Raw genomic sequence first — 19,206 nt, 5'->3', positions numbered from 1 at the left:
CAGCCGCTCCCTACGCCCGGCGGACCCTTCAGGCTCAAGTCCACCCAGAGCTCCATTCAAAGTGCTGAGATTCGGATGAGAGCCACGTCCAGCTTCATCCAGCACAGCAGACACGAGTTGAAGTAAAGGCAGCGGGGAAGGGCTTCAGGAGCCACTCCAGACTTGGGGAATCACTTCTGGGATCCTACTTTTGTCCGTAGAGTGGATTTAGGACAAGAGGGAGCAAGTCTTGCAGAGATAAAGAGGCAAGTTTGACATCTTCTCTTTCTCGGCTAGATGCAGAAAATGTTACAAATGCGAGCCCTTTCTTTCTGTTTGGGTCTGTTTTGATCCACGGTTGCACCCGCGGCAACTTTTCTCAAAAGTTAACTTTGCATGAGACCGTCTGCTTCCCAACTCATTCATTCCTCGTTACTTCGAGGAGGAGGAGGGGGTTGGGATTTTTTTGTATATTTTTCTTTCTCTTTGTGAACGAATTGTAGTGGTTGGAGGATAAAACTTGCAGGGCAGGTTATGTCCGAGTTCAGTTCGGCTGTTTGTGTGTTTCTTGGTCCAAACCAAAGCTCATTAGGCAATGTGAATAAAAAGTGTGATCGCTAATTGCCTACATCTGCGGGATTAAGCACCATCTTTGTCATTCAAGAGTCAACAACTGCAGACTCCGACGCAGAGGACAGTAGCAGATGCTCTTAAACTCCTTGCGAGTTCAGTCTTTTTAGATGCTGCGGTCATCGGCGCTCGTGCACAGCCAAAGCAGGAACAATAACTGTAAATAGTATCATCAAACATTCGTGTCATGAGAGGAGGGGGAAGGGGGGGGGGGGTATAAACTCTGTCTCCACTTTAGGATAACTCTAAAAGCCACTATTCTTCTTTCATGAAGATTATACCCATAAATTACGTAAACTATGATCTGTGGATACACTTGAATCTAAAGTTAAAAACATCCATGTCAGCTGTAAAAGTGGCTGAACTGACTGAAGGTGCAGAAGGTCCAGTGCTCCCCTGAGATCATAATGGAATACATTACCGCATGAATAAAACTATTCACCTCTCTGAGAAACATCCCAAAGTTCCCCCCTTGTCAAAGTTGACTTGCTTTCTCTCTGCTGAGGTCCCCTGTGGGATCCAGTCTGGAACTCATAGAATGAAACAAAGAGGGGAATACCATATGGGAAGAAAGCTATGGTGGCTTAAGAAAAAAAAAGCTAACACTGTAATATTAAATACACTGCTATTACATCAGATAAAAAAGATGGCTAAAACCACAGAAGTCATTATACTATCGGAAAAATTCTACAAAGTCCTTATTGAATGCCATAAAAAGTATTTTTTTTATGTATTTTAGGAATAATCCTTTTACTATTGGTTTCAACACAGTCCTGTTTAGCTCAGACTTGCATGAAAAATATTTGTTAATGCATGAATGGGAGTCGATTTCTAACAGACCTGATTTCAGATCAGAGTCATGGCCCACAGAAACTGCTGATTGTAGTCAGTCTAAACATAAATTAGTCCTTGACTTTGGCTTTGAATTTATTTATTTTTTGTCCCAGACTATGAGTATTTACAGTCTATAATATTCATGTTTCAGAAGTATGCAGACATAACTGATTCAAAACACGAATGCAGTGGAAATGTAACAAACTCACAGGCTCGTTCTGCTTTAAATGTTCTAGTTTGTGGTTTGATTGCCTTGTGATGCAAGATTGTTTCTGCTTTGAATCCTGCAGCTTTTCAACTCATAATTCCATTTGTGAACGTGAAATCCCAAGAGGATCAGATAAGAACTTTTTTTTTTTAAGGATTGTGTTTCTCTCTTTGTGGTTTTCCACAAATATGTCCCGCCTCTGTTGGCCAGAGTCTCAGTTGGGAAACCAGATGGGAACTTTATTACCCGCACTGATCAAACAAACAGTGATGTAAGATGACTGTGAAAGGTAGTGTGTGGTAAGCCTTCTGAGTTACAGAGAGACTCCTGGAAAAAGTAACAACCGTTTAGCTCAGACTTGGATGATGGCAGTGTGTGGGACTGTTGGCCAGTCTAGTAGCTCTACTCAGTGTGAGCTTGTTGGCCTGTGTGTTTTAAGTTGCAACAGCTTTTTCTAATGTGCCAAAAGCCTCTTCATGAACACCGTGGGGTGAGATGCTATGGTCTAATGTGGTGTGTGTAGAGGACCAAAGTCCCTCAGCCGGTGCCATGGTGATGAATAGTGTTTGAACTTGTCTACCCGTGCAGCTTAGTGTAGTGAGGCGTGTGTCTTGTGTTAGCCCTGCATCAACGGAGGCAGACAGGAGCACACATATGCAGATCCACTGACTGGACCTGTAAAAGCCTTCAGCAGGCTCTCTTACATGAGGATTTTCTGATGCCAGGAAGCATCAAAACTCCTCTGAATGCTACATAGCTACCTTTTTGCTATAAAGCAGATCTTATAGTGAATTTAAAAAATATCTTTATGTTAGTTTGGAGTAAAAAGGGTAAAACTCACACATTGTCTTCAAATTCGACATCCTAACAAAGAGCTTTTCCCTGTGCTGTTTCACTCAGAAAGATTCCCAGCCCTGCAACTTAACTGCTTAAACTTTGTCTTTTGCCTCTCTTAAGCGACCCAGTGTAATAATACTGTACATTTTGATTCAGCTCACTGTTGCTTTGTTAAGTCCAGTACAGCTGCTTTCTCCATTCACTTATGTGAAACCAAGCCAGACCAAGTGTTTGACTGCCTGTTGTGCAGACATCGCTGAAGCTGCCTACTAGCTGGAACATTTGAGTGTATTCATGTAATACAGTGAAAAATGTTGCAGCCTTGCAGCCTTCTCCTGTGTGCAGTTATAAAAAAAGCAGATGAGTCACTTTAGAGCTGTTGTTACTGGTGAAGTTCAACATTGTGAACCCTTAGGAACAGGAAAGAAGAACATTGATTGCATTAATTGTAGAAAAATACCTTTTGTAGGAAGGGTTAGGGGTTTTTTTATGTAAAACACTACCCTCACCACCTAAGTAAACCCCAGTATCAGGATGCAAGTGTCCGGTTGCGACAGTAGCAACAGTGTCTCCATTACAGTGAGAAATCTGGACCTGTCATTGTTTAGATCTTTTACCTCTCTAATCCTTTTAAAGCATTACATGCAATCTGTGTGGATACATGTGAACATGTTTTATGTTCTGTTGGTTATGGAACATTACTTTACATTGCTGTTTAGAGCAGCCAGTTGAAAATGTGTCTAGCACAAAATTAGCTTCCACCTGTTTTGTGATGCAATTTGAAATCGGTCGTAAAAGGCTCATAGCTTTCACATAGTCTATCCATTGTGTGCAGATCAGGGACATCTTGGCACACTTAACCAGTGCTGTCCCATTGCTCATGAAGAGAAGGGGAGGAATGGCAAACATCAATCTGTTCCATTTGTGAAAATACATATAAAAAGCCACTGATTGCTTGATTTCAAGGGTTTTCTTGATAGCATTACATATTTATAATGAAATAAGCATCCATCAAAGCATAGGGGTAAATAATAAAATAAGATTCCATTTAGCTTCTTCTGTTGTCCTCATATTGTGCATGATGGCTCACTGTCACACTTGAGTAAACCAGGGCCTTCATTTTATTTCAACTGCATTTTTTTGTGGCAAATTCAGTTCATTCCAGTGGAGTTGCCACGATAATTGGATTCACTTGCGGGGGATAAGTAAACCCAAGCCAGTTTTTCACATGAATCTCAACTTGGGGGAAGTTTGACATGTGAATTTGCACCATTGACTGATAACAAGCTGTCTTGACAGTGCTGACCTTTTGAGGGATGGTGAGCCAGAGTCCAAAACGGAGTAAGTTATTGTAGCTTATTAGTTCCATTGCACCTTTCACTTTTATTTAACCTCTTCTGTTAGAGTATAAACTGCTCCACAAAAGAGCAATGGTTTTCAGACAGGAGTCAATGATACAAATATGTGTTTTAAATAACTTGTGTGAACTTTGTCTGTATTAGCAACCAAGCTGAGCTAATGAGCTTGCTAACTGACCATTAGCTAGCTTGATATCCAAGAGAGCTTTATTTCCACAAGTTTTCATTTAACCAAATGGTGTACTGTGGTGACCAAATGTCAGGGGGTGTAAGCAGCACATTACAGAGAAAATAGAGAGGAAGCTATTGAGGCCAACTAGAACTAAACCAGCTGGATAGTGTATAAGCGGTTAGCTTGCCAGATATAGCAGTTCAGTAACTAGATTAATTTTGCTGTGCCTACAAATCAAAATGTCTGCTGTGAGAAAAGCTGCCTAATGATCACATTTTGATTCAAATGATGTTAAAACCTAATTGCTGTGTCACCTTTTTCCAACTGAACCCCGCCCACTTCAGATCAGTGAACTGCACAGCCAAAAAAACTCAAATACAGAAATCACTCATGTGACATTACCAGAATTGTTCCAACTTTGGCAGATCATTTTGTGATCATGTCGGAAGTAATCTTTCACAGTAAGAAGCTGAAGAAAATTAATGTTGTCAGGGACAGTTATTCCTATCAGTCATCTGGTCTCTTTTCAATGAAGATTGCATGTGGCATGTGGTCAGAGGATTAATTACGCTGTGGTTGTTTGATCCTTTGTCATCTTCACTGCCAGCTGCAGGCTAATGTGTTGGATAGCTACCAGTCTTGATGTGTCCTTGCTGTTTGAGCTGTATTGTAAATAAAGGGCAGTGTTTGTTTGGATTACAGGTTTATGTTTAACCAGACCTTTATAATTGTGTGGCATGAAAACAAAACTTGTCTCACACACAACTAAGCTAATGGAGAATGATCTGTGTGATCTTAGCCTTATCATAGTGTATGTCAAAATTTTACAGTATCAAATGTGTGCAGTTTTGACAGAAATCACCAGTTCACAATCATTAAGTGCAAAATGTTCAAAAACGTTTTCAGTTTGTTCAGTCTGCAGTGTGGCAGCAAGTGGAGTGACTGCCAGTTTTTTCGTGTGTCAGCCTTTGCTCACGCTCACTCACACACCACCTGGAGCGGTGTTGAGGACTCTGGATTCCAGGTCACTTTCCCAGGCAGCTGCTCGCTCTCTGCCCCTCTAAACCTCTGTCCTCTCTGCTCAGGCCTGCTCTTTGGCAGAGCCCCATGCCCTGCTGCTGCTCCATTAGGGAGGGCTTTAATCTCCATCATTGCCAGCAGCCTGTGATGTAGTGACTCTTCTGCCCCGTGACAATGCCAGGCTGATATGATGGGGAATTTTCAGACTATTACGCTGCAGAATAGATTTTTATCACCACTTGTTTGCACATAGATGCCACTGTCTTCTAAAACAGCCGCTCCCAAGGTAGAATGACACCAATCATCTCTCAGTGTGGCTCACACAGTACCCATTTGCTTTCCTGCAGACCACATGTCATCGCAGGCTGCCGGCTTTGTTGACCATGATGAACATTTTTACTATTTCAAAACTGATAAACACTGAGCTCTTTTACTCGTAATGAAGTACATGCATCCTAACAATTAACAGCTGGTTCATTGACTCTTTCACCGCTTATGCATTGTGCATATTTTTGCATGTGAGTGCTTGCACGGTTGTTGACCTTTTGGTTGAGCGACTTTCCTCCTTGCTGAAGGACAGAAAAGAACACACAGCCTCAGTCTAAGGTGTGTAAATAATATATGTACATTTAATGGTGTTTTTTCATAAATTTCCCCAATAGCCTGATCTTGCTGGGAAATCTAGGTCAGTGTCAGAGGCAGGAAGCAAAGCATGTATCATAATATTGTTGGTGACATGCATTGAAACCCTGGGCCCAGCCCACCCATCAATAATAGACTCAAGATGATTAAAAACTCTCACTCATGTTTTGTTTTTCCGTTGGGCAACTTAGCTCCTCTAAATACAGCACTATAATCTGTGATCAAATCCCAATTTAATATTTAATCATGTGACGTGCACTGAATGTCCTATGTAGGATCAAAACGGTGACTCAGTACTGACCTTCTCCTCACATCTAATGTGCTCTGTGTGATCTTGTCAGAATGCTTCATATTGTGTGACACCAGTGGGAGGGAGGGAGGTATTAACATTGAATTCATCTTGCTGATAGGTGATGAATAATGGCAGACAGTTTACCAGGAAGTCCTCAAAAAGTAATCATTAAGAATTGCTATGAAACACTGTCCCTTTTGCCATTTCATGCACCCACCATTCCTGCAAAGCAGAGTTACAAAGTACGTTTAAGTTTCCATTCAGGCCCAGCAATATATAGAAGTTTTTTTTCCTCAACAGAATCTGTTCACGATTCTTTTGTCACATAAGTCTAAGTCAGCATGTAATGGTCCAGATTTAAATGATGTGTAAACCACTTATTTGTCACAGGCACATGGTCTCTGTGCCAGTCAGTTCTGGAGAACACACTCAGTTAAGGTGACATGCATCCAGGCCGAGGGCATTTGGCCATAAATTTTGCTACATCACTGATTCATGAGATTTAGATTTGAGATTAATAGCAGCTAAACCATGTGGCCGCATGTGATGCTTGCCTCCTAAACATCCATCAGAGAGATTGATTAAATCTCTCTGATATAAAATGCATCAGAGAGATTGATAAAGCAGGACACTTCTAATCCAGTTTCTGAGTAATTCGCCTTAGGTTCATACTAGGGTCATTTTCATTTGGCTTGATAAAACTAGTGTGTTTTTATTTTATTTTTTTTAATACCTAAAATCAAAATAAAAGGTTGGGGGTATTTTGTCCTTCATATGTAGCAAACCACAAAATCAATGTATTTAGTTTTTTAACATTTACCAATACTGACTACTTATATTCCTCATCACTCTACCACTGAGCATTGAGGATAATCCCCTGAGTTTAATCAAGGCCGTCAGGTTTTCTCTCATTCTCTCACTTTTGATCCAGCACAGTTAGCAGCAGGCAGCAACTCTTATTAATGGGACAGTGTCGCTGGCTGCCTGGAAGCCAGTTGCAAATCTGGGGTAGTGGGTTATCAGCAGAGGAGCTAAGGGCATCCGGCGCCCAGGCTGCAGACAGATGCAATATGTTGTTGGTCAGCATGGCACAAGCACTCGGGCGACACAGACACATAGTGTGCTCCCCAAGGCTTCAGCATCTGTTTTCTGTTTAAACTCTTGTCTGGTCATACCAGAGACTAGACTCAGCACTGTCACTGTTGCATGTCTGTGCACTTACTGTTAGGCAGTAGCAGTAGCTGGGTAGTTAATAGGGTTCTACTGAGAAAGAAATTCAGCCATGACCTCATCTGCTAGGACTGATCAGGAAAACTTGGTTGTGATTGGCCAGGGAGTTCAGTCCTGGAACACGTACGCAGCATGCTCTCATCCGCACCACTGCCCGCAAACATCATCTGATGCTCTGGACCGGGCTACTGATAGTTTGTGAAGTTGACTTTATCTATGTACAACACATCTTATTGTTAGAGAAATCTGCTCTCAGTTCCGTCTATGCAATGTGTGGTTGTTCTCCATCCACTCATAAACCTAGTGGCATGTGAGAAATGAGAAAATGTGGAAAGCAAACAAAATGAAATTCAATTTAAAGGAAACAGAATAATAAGAATAATAAGAATAATAATAATAAAAAAACACCTTCAGGGCAACAAAAACATCTGGAATGCTGGAGCAAAGCAGCAGCAAGATGAAGCTCTAGTGAAAGATAGCATATGGCATGAGGCCACGGAGCAGGTGATTGCTGTTTCATCTCTCCAGAGTATCAGTGACCCCAGTGACCATGTTAAAAGGAAATAACTTGATTTAAAACTGCACTGCAGACAACCAAAGCAGCTGGTAGACATGAGCCGTCACTGGGAAAGTTTTGGCACAGTGCCATCAGACCAACACACTACATCAGTCAGTGGGCACACTGTAACAGAGTTCAGTTGACTATGGGTTGACAAGTGAGCATATATTTCTCCCTCTGCTTAATATATCCATCAGAGTCAAGATCAAACTCTTGGCAACTTTGTAGCATTAAAGCCATTTAAATGTTTTAATTGCAAATGAACATAAATCATTTTGCAACGTTCTTCTTCATCTTTTAAAAGTTTTGTGGGAGTGAGTGGCTTTGGAACTTGTCTCCGACTAAGAGCCTGGCAGCTTCTTTATGGGCCAATAACACTGTGCCCTGCAGGGGAACAGAGGCCAGAGAAAAACTGAAATGAAAGCCTACACTGGGAATCTATTTTTTCAGGAATGTCATGCTGCTCCTAAGTTGCCGCTAAAAGCTGGTGTGACAGCTGATCAAGAATTATGCCTTTGAAAGAAAGTGAAGGTTTTCTTATTTAATGTTGGAGCTTCATGTCTTCCTGTTCTGGCTGTCCACCAACTCTTTCAGATCACTTACTGTATCACCCTCTGAACCAGCTCTTTAATCCCCAAACTATATGTCTGTGTATTCACTGTCAGACTATGTATAAAACATTTGTGTGAGATGAATCTATGGAGAAGATGTGTCGTGTCAGAGTGTCAGACATTACTGCTTTATTCATTGAAACAAGTATCAAACATCAAAGTGCATTAAAAATATGTAGCCTTGCTATATTATCATCTGGTGCAAACCAGTGTCTGTTTCTGCCTATACAAAAAGAGACATCTGTACTGCAACAGCAGTGAACAATAGATGACTGCATGGCCTCATCCATTGGCCTGATGTGGACAGTCTGTCACAACTGCAGACATTGGGTTTTTGCTGCAACAAATCCCTGTGTCAAGGCCCTGAATGTATCCTAGGCCTCTCTTTTATCTCCAGCCCTATAGCATTGGGATTACCGTCCCAAAGGAGAGGGGAGGCGACACTAGACTGAAAACTGCCACCCCCAGCACTGTTTTTGTCATTGTGCTCTCCAGCCCAGATCCTTTACTGCCCCCAAATATTATATCGAGTTAGGCGACAAAGAACTATGAAGCAGTTTACTGTTTTCAGGGAGGGGGGCATTTCTTTGATTTATAAGATGTCCTGAAACAGGAGCCTATTACAGCTGAGCTGACACCCAGAGGTCAAGAGCAAAGTTCTTCAGTTATGTAATAGCCTATGGGATGTTCTCACATGCCAGAGGAAAAGACTGAATAGCCAATCAAAAGGCCACACTCCTCTCCCTGGAGTCAAACTGCTGCTGTACAAACATGTCCACCCCAAAGTTTATTTGTATTAGCTAAGTTTAGGACTGTTTATATTCTGGTCAGAGAATATGTCTTTAAAAACTTTGCCAGCGACCTCACAAATAATAGACAACAAGCATAAAATAATGGCCTAATAGTTTTAATAAAGTGATACTTTTCTTAAAGCAGTGTTTCGCATCATGTTTGCGAGTATCCTCGACGTCTAAAAAAACAAGCGAAGTGCATTTTCTTCCTCACAAGGCATATGCAAAACAGATAAAATAACAATTTAAATTTTCCATTATTTACCTCCATATTGGCTTGTTGGCAGTTTTCCTCTTCACTGGCTGTTCTGGCTCATTGTGACATGGAAAAAAAACAAAACGGGGGCTGACTCATAAACACATCTCTCCATAGCGCTTTGGGCCAAAACCTCCACAGGATACCTTTTTTACTTTCGCAATATGTGTGATGTGTCTCTTCCTTCCCCCGTTTTTCTGTGCAGGGGGGGACACCTGCAGCCAAGATGGAGGTGAAGACGTCACTCCTAGACAACATGATCGGGGTGGGCGACATGGTCCTCCTAGAGCCCCTGTCTGAAGACTCGTTCCTCGAAAACCTGAAGAAACGCTTTGACCACAATGAGATCTACGTAAGTCTACTGTTTTATATTCAAATGATAATTGTATGAATGTAACTGAATGTCATTTGAGTAGCAGTGTAACAGTATAGTGACTCTGGACACACTTTATGTGATTGTAAGAGTCACTTTAAGTTAGTCTTCTGCCTCTAAAGTCTGTTATAGAAGGCTTCACCAAGGAAACATGCAGATACAATTTCATAACCCCATTGTTCCTCCATTTCCTCACTCATTTTAGCCTTGGCTACAGAAGTGGCACAGATACAGAGACCACAGTAACCAGCCAATCAGTAAATCACATCACCAATGAATGTAGATGATGCCTTTAAATGAGGCGTGAAATCCAGAGCTCAGGGACAAGGAGAGGCTGGCAGCCTGGTTGGGCTGTATATCTAGAAAAAAAAAGGGGTGGGGGTTGTTAAACCATCATCCCTGCATCAGACAATTGGTTCTGGGTTTAGCGCTGTGGCCCTCCACGATTCTTCTGCTCTGCAGGTCGGCTCCTGTAGATGCCAGCCGAGATGATTACAGCTCTTTTCCGGCTGCTGTTGGCTCACAGGACCCAAGGGATGATGTCACCTCATATAGCAATGATTGCCTTAGTGGTGGTCTAGATATTTTGCTGAGATGCAGCCCACATCCTGCTGAGGAATTGGAATGGTGTTTTTACTTTTTAGATGCCCTCAGAGCTCAGAGCTTTCTATTTCCTGTGTGGCTCTGACCTAAATGTCGTGGAGTAGTTAACCGTGCACAGTGCTTTTTAAAGTAATTTATGTAACATATGCTCCTCCAAGAGAGGTTTTAGTTACACTGGTGAAAATTCTTCTGATGCTCTTCTTTTTACTTTAGTACTGACTGCACATGAAGTGAAAGTAAAGAAAAAAAAAAAAAAAACATTCATGGAAAGGTGGGAATCACATGGTTCTGGGTCCATAATTGAAGCTTTTTGGTGGCATAAAAACTGCACCTCAAGATTGATGACCAAGAGAAGCTCTGAATCCTATACTTATCCAATAAATCTGTGGTGTACAATCCTTGCATGTGAATGCATTTTCCCCTCTGTGGAATCATTCCTTACAAATGGTCCCAACCCCCACCCCAAACTATCATATGACAGCTCAGGGCAGAAGAAACATGGCTTTGTTTTCCAGAGGGACAGCGCATCATGTATCCAATAACTTAAGTGGAAAATCAAAGGGAATGAAAATCGCCCTGCTAACTGCTTGTTATGTCTCACTGAGCAAGAGGAATTACTGAGAATGTCAGTGCTACTCAAAGTTTATTCAACTTGTAAAGCCCTCCCCATTTTTACCACTGACTCTGCGTTGTGACTGTCATGATTAGGTGTATTGCATTTTCTTTTTCCACACCAAAACTGCAGCAGGATGAAATGGCACCTCATGAAATGGCATTCACTTAAATGAATTCTCTGAGTTGTAATTAACAGATGTCCTGATGTGTTATAGTAACCATCAAAGTCTTATTTTCATGACAGTTCAGGTTAAGAGATCACAGTCCCTAACCTATATTCTTTTTACGTAGCAGCTGATCTGTCAGCCCCAGCCATTTTTAATTCATCATGACTTCATGACTCTAAGTGACTTGTCACATCCAACTCCCAAGTTGTCACTTGATAAGCAATTATATTTTTTTCATAAACAGACAGATGAATAGGTACATTGTCTTGCACATAGATCCTAAACTCTGTGTGTTTTGTGGTTTAGAAGCTGAGTGACAAAAAGAAAGAAAATTGGATTAATTTATGTAGCTGCTGGGCATACGATGTGTCATCCAAGCAGCTGTAATATTCATGTAGCAGATGGAGTTTTATAACAAGCAGGAAGGCATCTCTACAAATGCAAAAGGAAGAAAAGATAGCGCAGCATGCATGATGCTGTTTGCATTATTGGTCTGTGCTGATGAGACATGACACTTATTTCAGTTTTAACCGTAGGCTACAATGCCACCCCAACCTTTTTACTGCAGTGGAGGAGGTCAAAAGATTGCTGAGAAACCTTCCTGAAGAAAATGAGCTACATGATACTACTAGCAGGCAGGGGGCAGAAATGAAAAAAAAACAAACAGTAGAAATATATGAAGACCGGGGTTTTTTGGCCCCATCAGAGCACAGAAAGTCATATTTTTGGTTTTACCTTACTTGTTTTGGATTTAGTGTGTTAAAAGCCCCCAATTCATAGCTGTTTTAACACCAGTTTTCTGAGATGCTTTCTGTGATTTGTTAGATGATCTCCATACTTGTTAAACAATGTTTTTCTGCTTTATTCTTTTCCAAGAGAATCCCTCCATTAACGCATGATACTTTTGTTTACATTGCACACACTCTTTCCCTTTTTGTACCCGTCCTCTGCACTTGAAAAGGCCTCATTCTGCCTCTGGTGTGCTATTGAACGAGAGGCTGTGGGAGGTTGTGGTGTTGCCACGGGGAAGGCCATGCTCCACTCTTCCCAGAGTGGGTTATGCAACAGCCATTACCATGGAAAGCAAAGAAAATGTTTCAGGTTGATGTTTGAAAGTGCTATCTGGGCTCTGTTTTGAGCGTAGGAGGATGATAAAGATGATTGCTGGTTACATTTGCTTTCGAAAATATCTGACAAGTGTTATTTGCTGAACAGGACTTGTGTGAGTGTTACATAAAGGTGTTATTTTATGTGAAACGGAGAAAGCAGTGCTTAAATGTCTACCAATTTATTATTTTTTGATTAAAAACCCACTGCTGACAATTTTGATATCTTGCATTTTAATTACATATTATGCAAGTGACTGATGTGACAGTGTTTTTTTTGGGAAACATGAAAGATTTTCATTTCTTTCAGTTTAAGTTGTTTTTGTTAACACCAAATGCTAATATCTAGGTCTGATATTGGTATGGCAGCATGAACACTTGCACACGCACACATACACTTACACATACCCTCCCTTAGCATCATGACCTCTTTGCGCTGTGTTTACTGCCCGGCCCACAGATTCCATGAACCTTTCATTTTATATGTCTTCAGTTTCACTTCAGGCATTGCATGTCTCAACACTGCATTAGTAATACCCAGCTGAGAGAAGCTGACAGCAGCAGAATTCCTCCTGCCTCGACTCAGCAATTAACACCCAGATGGACAGAGGGGAGGAAAGGTTGTTGGAAACAGTGCTCCTGTCAGTCTGTGCAAAACCTGAGGAAATGTCTTGTGGATTCACACTCACTGCCCCCCCCCCCTTTTTATTTTCTTCTCCCCCACAGACATACATCGGCAGTGTGGTGATCTCTATGAACCCCTACAGGTCCCTGCCCATCTACACACCTGAAAAAGTGGAGGAGTACCGCAACAGAAACTTCTATGAACTTAGTCCACACATGTGAGTTCTCCCTGGTCCTTTCCAAAACCAGGTTTTAAATTTGATTTCTTTCATTTGAAATCTTTTTTTTTTTTTTGTTGTTGTTGCTGCATCAATGAACCGGTGAGGATGGCACTTCACAAAAAGTATTTTTCAAGGCACTGTTAGTTTGAATGAGTTGAGCAGGAGCTGTCATATGTTGAATCTGTTGAGGATACAGCGTATTGCAAACCTCTGTGAGGATTATCAGTGTGGACCCGGTGACTAATGCGGATGGCTAGGGGCGGACTGAGATCAGAGGGACACTAGCTCTTGTGTGGAGAGTCCGTCTGCAGCTTCTGCCGGCCATTCAGCACCGTGGCATGCCATCTGTCCATTGGCAACATTAAGTCAGCATTGCTGTGAGGCTGCCAAGATAAAACAAAGCCCAGCACTCGTCAATTAGCCTGCTGTGTCTCTAGGCTGCAGCAAAACCCCTCAGAGACACAGACTGAAAGAGCGAGAGTGCCCTTCTCCCAGAACAGACATACTCCCAGCAGACAAAAGCAAGCTCCTTGGCTCTACTTTACAGCCAGCTATACAGAACCGACATGACACAGTTTCACACTGTTTAGCTTTTATTTAACTTTTTTTTCCCTCCTTTTGTTTTTCCAATGCCTGTCTCTTCTATCTTTTCTTCGATTAACTGGTAGGGACTACTGGTGCAGACCATGAGTTTTTCTCATGGACAGTTACTCAGTGCATTGTTGTAGAATTTCGAAGGTTGTCTTAATTTACCTGCTCAGTGACTTTAATCGCCCAAAACAGCAAACACAGCTCACAGGAAACACCTCCTGCCTTTAAACACAGATGTAGTTATGGATGTGAATAGAGAACGTCAACTGTCATTGTTTTCCTTTTTAAAAGATTTTGCTTAAAACCTTTGTGTTGAAGATAGACTGCATTGCAATCATGCATATTGCTAGAAGGATGATCTAAGGATGGTTAAACGTGTTGTTGTTGTTGAACGCATTACCACAAGATAATTTAGGCAGTTAGCTGACCATTTGTCAAAGACTTTGCAAGATCATTTTCATACCATACTGACATGAGCTCAAACCAGTGCCTGCCTTTTTAAAAGGAAATTCATGTAAAACATGAAAGATCTGTATGATAGAATATGCGAAAACACTGCTATGGTGCTGCAATAGAATACACAACCCTATAATTTCTGTCTAAACTGGAAGCGCTGTCAAACAGGTAAAAGAAGAAGACACACAAGTGTGCAACATATCTCACTGTTCAAGCTCTGCTCAAAACCATCTCAGTTTCTGCATGTCTAGTGAGGGATGAAACAGAAATTGTATCCGCTGAGTGACATGTGAATCCTCTAAACATGTTAAACATCACCTCATCATTAGTCTTTAAGTAAAGCAGATTAAGCTCTGTTTAATGGGACAGTCTCTTATAGAGGACCTAAAATGCCAGTCAAAGGCAGATTGTTTCAACATGCTACATAAATTCATCTTAATCCCCCCAGTCTGACCATCTGGACCAAGCTTTGTGGCTTTGCATTGATCGTCCTCAAGTAATGTTAAACCCCAAGTCTGATCAAATGCTTCAGCCCCGTTATTCTCCACTCATTTCATTTTGGGCCCAGCCTGACATCATACCATCAAGTGTTATTATTATATTTTATTTATTTATGTAGCCTCCCACATTCATGGCATTGATGGCCACTGAATTTGCCAATTTTGATCTGTGTATGTTTGGTGCAGATGTCGCTGTGACATGTTTGGCATCACAACGGCTAGCTCCAAAACTGCTGTTTGCATGTTTTTTTTTTTTTTGTTTTTTTTTTCTTGATAGCCAGCAAATTATTTACAAATACACTGGAGAGAGAACTGCTGTTACCATAGGATAACTGCTCCTTTTAAACTACAAATCTCCTCTTCACAAGTAGTAACACACTCTGATAAGCTAATGTAAAGCTAGAGAGGAAATTGATACTGGACTTATGGAACTTCTGGTTAGAAAACAAGCATTTGTTCCCATGTCAGAGTATTCATTGAACAGCATATTGTACGTTACATGTGTTTCGTACTTTTCATCCAGTGTTTATAAAAACATGAGACATTTTTAGTATTTCCCCAGTACTGCCTGCACCTCTAACTCTGCAGTGTTAGTGTAGTTTTTAGAAACAATTTGGATTTTTTTTTTTTTTTTTTTTTTTTAAATCTCTAAACTTAGAGGCAGCTGGATAGTTGTGGTTTGGAAGCACATTTGGATATTGTAATTTGAATATATTTGACTTGACTGGTAATCAAAGCAGAGAAACGATTATTCATCACTGCATGTGATTGAAATTCATGGTTTGTCATGCCTTAAACACAAAGAAGCAATTCTTTTTTTTTTTTTTTTTTTTTTTTTTTGAATGACTTATTTCCCCATTTCACTTATCACCACATTAATGTGTGGAAAGTCTACATTTTAAGACAACAGAAAATACAAAAGAACAGTATGAACATTTTGTAGACAATACTCCAGAGTTCTGTAATTCTGTTAAACAAAAGAAAAAAAAAAAGAGAAAAAGAGATGATGGCGAATGTTGATGAGATAACTCCCAGTTCCCCATAATGATCCCAAACCAGAAAGAGTTCCTGTTTTTCATGACCCTGTTTTTTGCATGACTGAGCCTCATCTGGCTGAGGGGCATTATTGCCACAGTGACCGGCCAGTGCTGACGGGGATCAGTGTTGGACTTTAATTAAGGTAACAACGGGAGGTCCGAGGAATCTTCCTCTTCCTGTCTTTGATCCTCATTAGACACTTGAACGCTATAAAATCAGCAGCTCAGAACAGGTCGCAGCAGACGAGGCCAAAGTGCCTTGGATTTGCCATGGCCTCTAAATATTTTAGGATGGGTGCGTGAAGTCGCATTGACCTATTTTTGTGTGGCAAAAACATACACCCTGTGTTATGTTAAAGTGGTTGGCGACTGAAGGCATCAACATTCATCAAAGTATAGTATTTTTCTGATTTAGGGCTGCAAAGTAATGCAAGATCTTGATCATTTCACATATTTTAAAATTTTAAAAGCTTGACAGTCACTGTCTTGAACTGAACTAAAATTGTATGATTGGCTGAAAAAATATGTTTTCCATATGAAACTTTTTAAAAAGATTTGAATCCATGGTGTTGTATGCTGTTGGAAGTTGGACAGAAAGCTTGATGGACGAAATTAGCATGAAGCTACTAGCTTGACTGAATTTCTCACCTTACTGCCACTGCAGAGAACAAATAACAAGCCACAGATAACTGCTCAACCCTTAAACTCCCTTTCACACCTCTGTGTACACACACACACACACACACACACACACACAGTGGAAGTAACACTGCCATGTTCGAGATCAGCAGCACCCATTTGGACTTTCAAGTTTAAGATTTGTACACAACCGTGTCACAATATTGTGTGAGAATGTCACAAATCAGTTTTTTCTGTCTGTCTGACAGAACAATGTGCTTATATAGTCAGTCCCACTGTGAAAAGCCATGCACACAGTGACAAAATGTCAGCTGATGCTCTCCCTAAAACAGTCACTGGCCCTGTGTCTACAGAACACATAGCACTGTCTGCGTATGAAAGATCAGTCATTGTCTAGCTTGATGTTGTGGACAGTCTGTTCACATGAAAGATGCTTGTGATTTTAGGTTATTTATTAAAGGACAGGGAGAGTGTGTGTGTGTGTGTGTGTGTGTGTGTGTGTGTGTGTGTGTGTGTGTGTTATCCAAGGATGTTTTAGATACCTTGTGTATGTGTGGTATTGCTTTTGTATCTCTTGCATGAGTAATGAATGTATGCAGGTGCTCATGTATTTTACACCTGCTCTTGTACTTCCCAGACGTGTGTGTGTGTGTGTGTGTGTAAGAAGAACTGCAGCTGGTCCCCTATCTGTAAAGTTGTTAGTAGACTAATTGCCTGTTAAATTCCATTTTAATTAGTGTTATTGCTGTTAACCAGTGGCTCATGCTCAGGTCAGAGACCAGTACAATGCAACAAATCAACCAATTTAGAAAAAGTCACTCAGCATGTTTCCATGTTGTCAAGTGAATTTTACCTAGACTTGCCAATGTCACAACATGCATAGGTGATTCAGGTACATTTTCATCATCCAATGGGAAACCACCACCATGACAGCAAACTTGGTTATAAATACAGACGGCAATGTAATCAGACTTCTGCAGATTGTGACGGATCTATTATTCTAGCTATTTTTAAATCATGGCAGGAAATTATTCTACCATTAATCAGGACAGCCCAACAACTTTGCAATATTGAAATATTTTGAGAAATGTGATTTGTTTTTGCTTTTTCCTTTTGTCCTATTAAAAAAAAAAAAAAAACTACCTGAATGTAAACCCAGCTGGAGAGTTTATTCATGTTACCACAGACCTGCCATCTCATCTGTCCATCATTTCCTCTGCCGCCCAATTTAGCAAAATGCTCTTTGCCCAGATGAGGCACCTCCATAATTAACTGGCAGGTGTTTTCTTCCCTTTCACACACACACACTGAGCATTAGAGATGAACTAATCAGAGACCTTTTTTCCATGCACAGCAGCACTGCAGATGGCCTGGTGTCGTCTTTTGTATGTCCCTTGCTGCCTAAGCCAGACACTGATTGAGAGAAGTGTGTGTGTGTGCATGCGTGTGTGGACAGGAGGCTAGCCCCATGTCTCTAGGGTAAGATCATATTCCCCAATGTTTAATGAGGTATTGAGACCCCCAATGCTCTCAGCGCTCAATACCTAGCGCCACTAGAGCATTGGTTACAGGGGGGCATCACGACTGGCTAATGGAGCAAAGAGGCCCCATGCAAGGCATGTGTCTGGGCTTTCAGCTGTCATGCGCACGGTTATGACAGCTTGACTGCAAAATGTGCTTTGTTACGGAGTTTTGACATCCAGGAATATCTTCTGCTTTTTCTTGCAATGTCAAATGATAGCATGCTTTCTGAGGATGTGGCTTTACGATCCTGGGTTGGTCTAACCCGTAATAAACACAAGATGAAGAAACTGTAGTTTACGCACCTTTGGCTAAGAACACAAAGAACTGATTACAATAAACCATTCATTGCTGTAACTGCAGTTTCCAGGGAAAGGTCTGTGCCCTGCGTGTCGAAGGCACTGACGAGGAGCAGAGATCACACGTGGGGGTAGGCTGATAGTACTGTGTGCCTGCCTCACAAGCATCACACTGGAGACATTCCCTCTATGCAGTATGACTGTGTGCATATTATGATGCCTCTCAGCATGATGTCAGATTGTGGCAAACTGAGAAAGTGTTTTTTTCTTCATTAGTCCTGTATGTAGCTTTGAATTTGTTACCCATTCATGTTTGTCAAATTCCTAGCGTTGGTATTGCCATTGGCCTCTGAAATTGCTGCCAATCTTGAATTGAAGCTATACGGTGCAACACAAATGATGGCTTCATTTTGAATGTGATCTGTAGACATAAGAAAAGGACGCTGCTTTACATGCAGGATGTTGGCTTAAGATAAAAGACCAGACTTCTACATCTACATCTGTGGGTAGGATGGACTTTGGAGCCGTTTGCTGCATCATGGCATCACACCTGTGTTTGCCTTTCCAGTGTTGTGAGCTGGAACACTGATTGAAAGGTAGTAAGCAAACGTGGTAAATTTCCTATAATATAGGATTTATTTGGGCAGTGCACCAAAATATATTTGGCCCTTAACCTTGTATTGATCTTACTTTCAAAATGCTGGATTCAACAGCCAAAATACTTCACCTGGCTACAATTGTTGTGGATGAATGAGTCCCCCCCCCATTTGAAAATAGATATATGGATGATGTAAGAAAGTCTTCTTTGGTGTCACTGTTTCCTACTGTCATTAAAAGATATGAACCACGGCCAGACATTTCTGTAAAACAGTACTCATCACATCTTTATTGATCAATGCCTTCCTTCCATTTTTTTCTGTTATCCATCACAGCTGAAGTTATCTGCTAACAAGCTCATGTCATGTGTACACTGTTTTGGTATTATATAAAATGGACTGCTTTCAAGGAGGCCTAGACAAGCTGCAGCACAGAACC

General features: G+C 41.1%; 1 protein-coding gene across 9 annotated transcripts in view; it reads left to right on the top strand.

Annotated features, from left to right (window-relative positions):
• The first annotated feature begins 8 nt into the window (after positions 1–8).
• The window catches only part of myo1b (myosin IB), a 57,126-nt gene continuing 37,928 nt past the window's right edge, over positions 9–19,206 (top strand). For 7 of the 9 annotated variants that reach the window (XM_022740439.1, XM_022740437.1, XM_022740441.1 and 4 more), the window contains exons 1-3: positions 9–245; positions 9,625–9,771; positions 13,010–13,125. In XM_022740439.1, the coding sequence (XP_022596160.1) occupies positions 9,646–9,771; positions 13,010–13,125 (242 nt within the window). In that variant the 5' untranslated portion in view covers positions 9–245; positions 9,625–9,645. Of the gene's footprint in view, positions 246–9,624; positions 9,772–13,009; positions 13,126–19,206 lie in introns of those variants that run through there. The other 2 variants (XM_022740443.1, XM_022740442.1) reach the window with 1 other exon arrangement.

This window comes from Seriola dumerili, unplaced genomic scaffold (assembly GCF_002260705.1).
Source record: "Seriola dumerili isolate Sdu_G_001 unplaced genomic scaffold, Sdu_1.0 BDQW01000052.1, whole genome shotgun sequence".
Taxonomy (NCBI): Eukaryota; Metazoa; Chordata; class Actinopteri; order Carangiformes; family Carangidae; genus Seriola; species Seriola dumerili.
The sequence above is the reverse complement of the archived record's forward strand: the minus strand, read 5'-3'. Positions and strand labels throughout refer to the sequence as shown.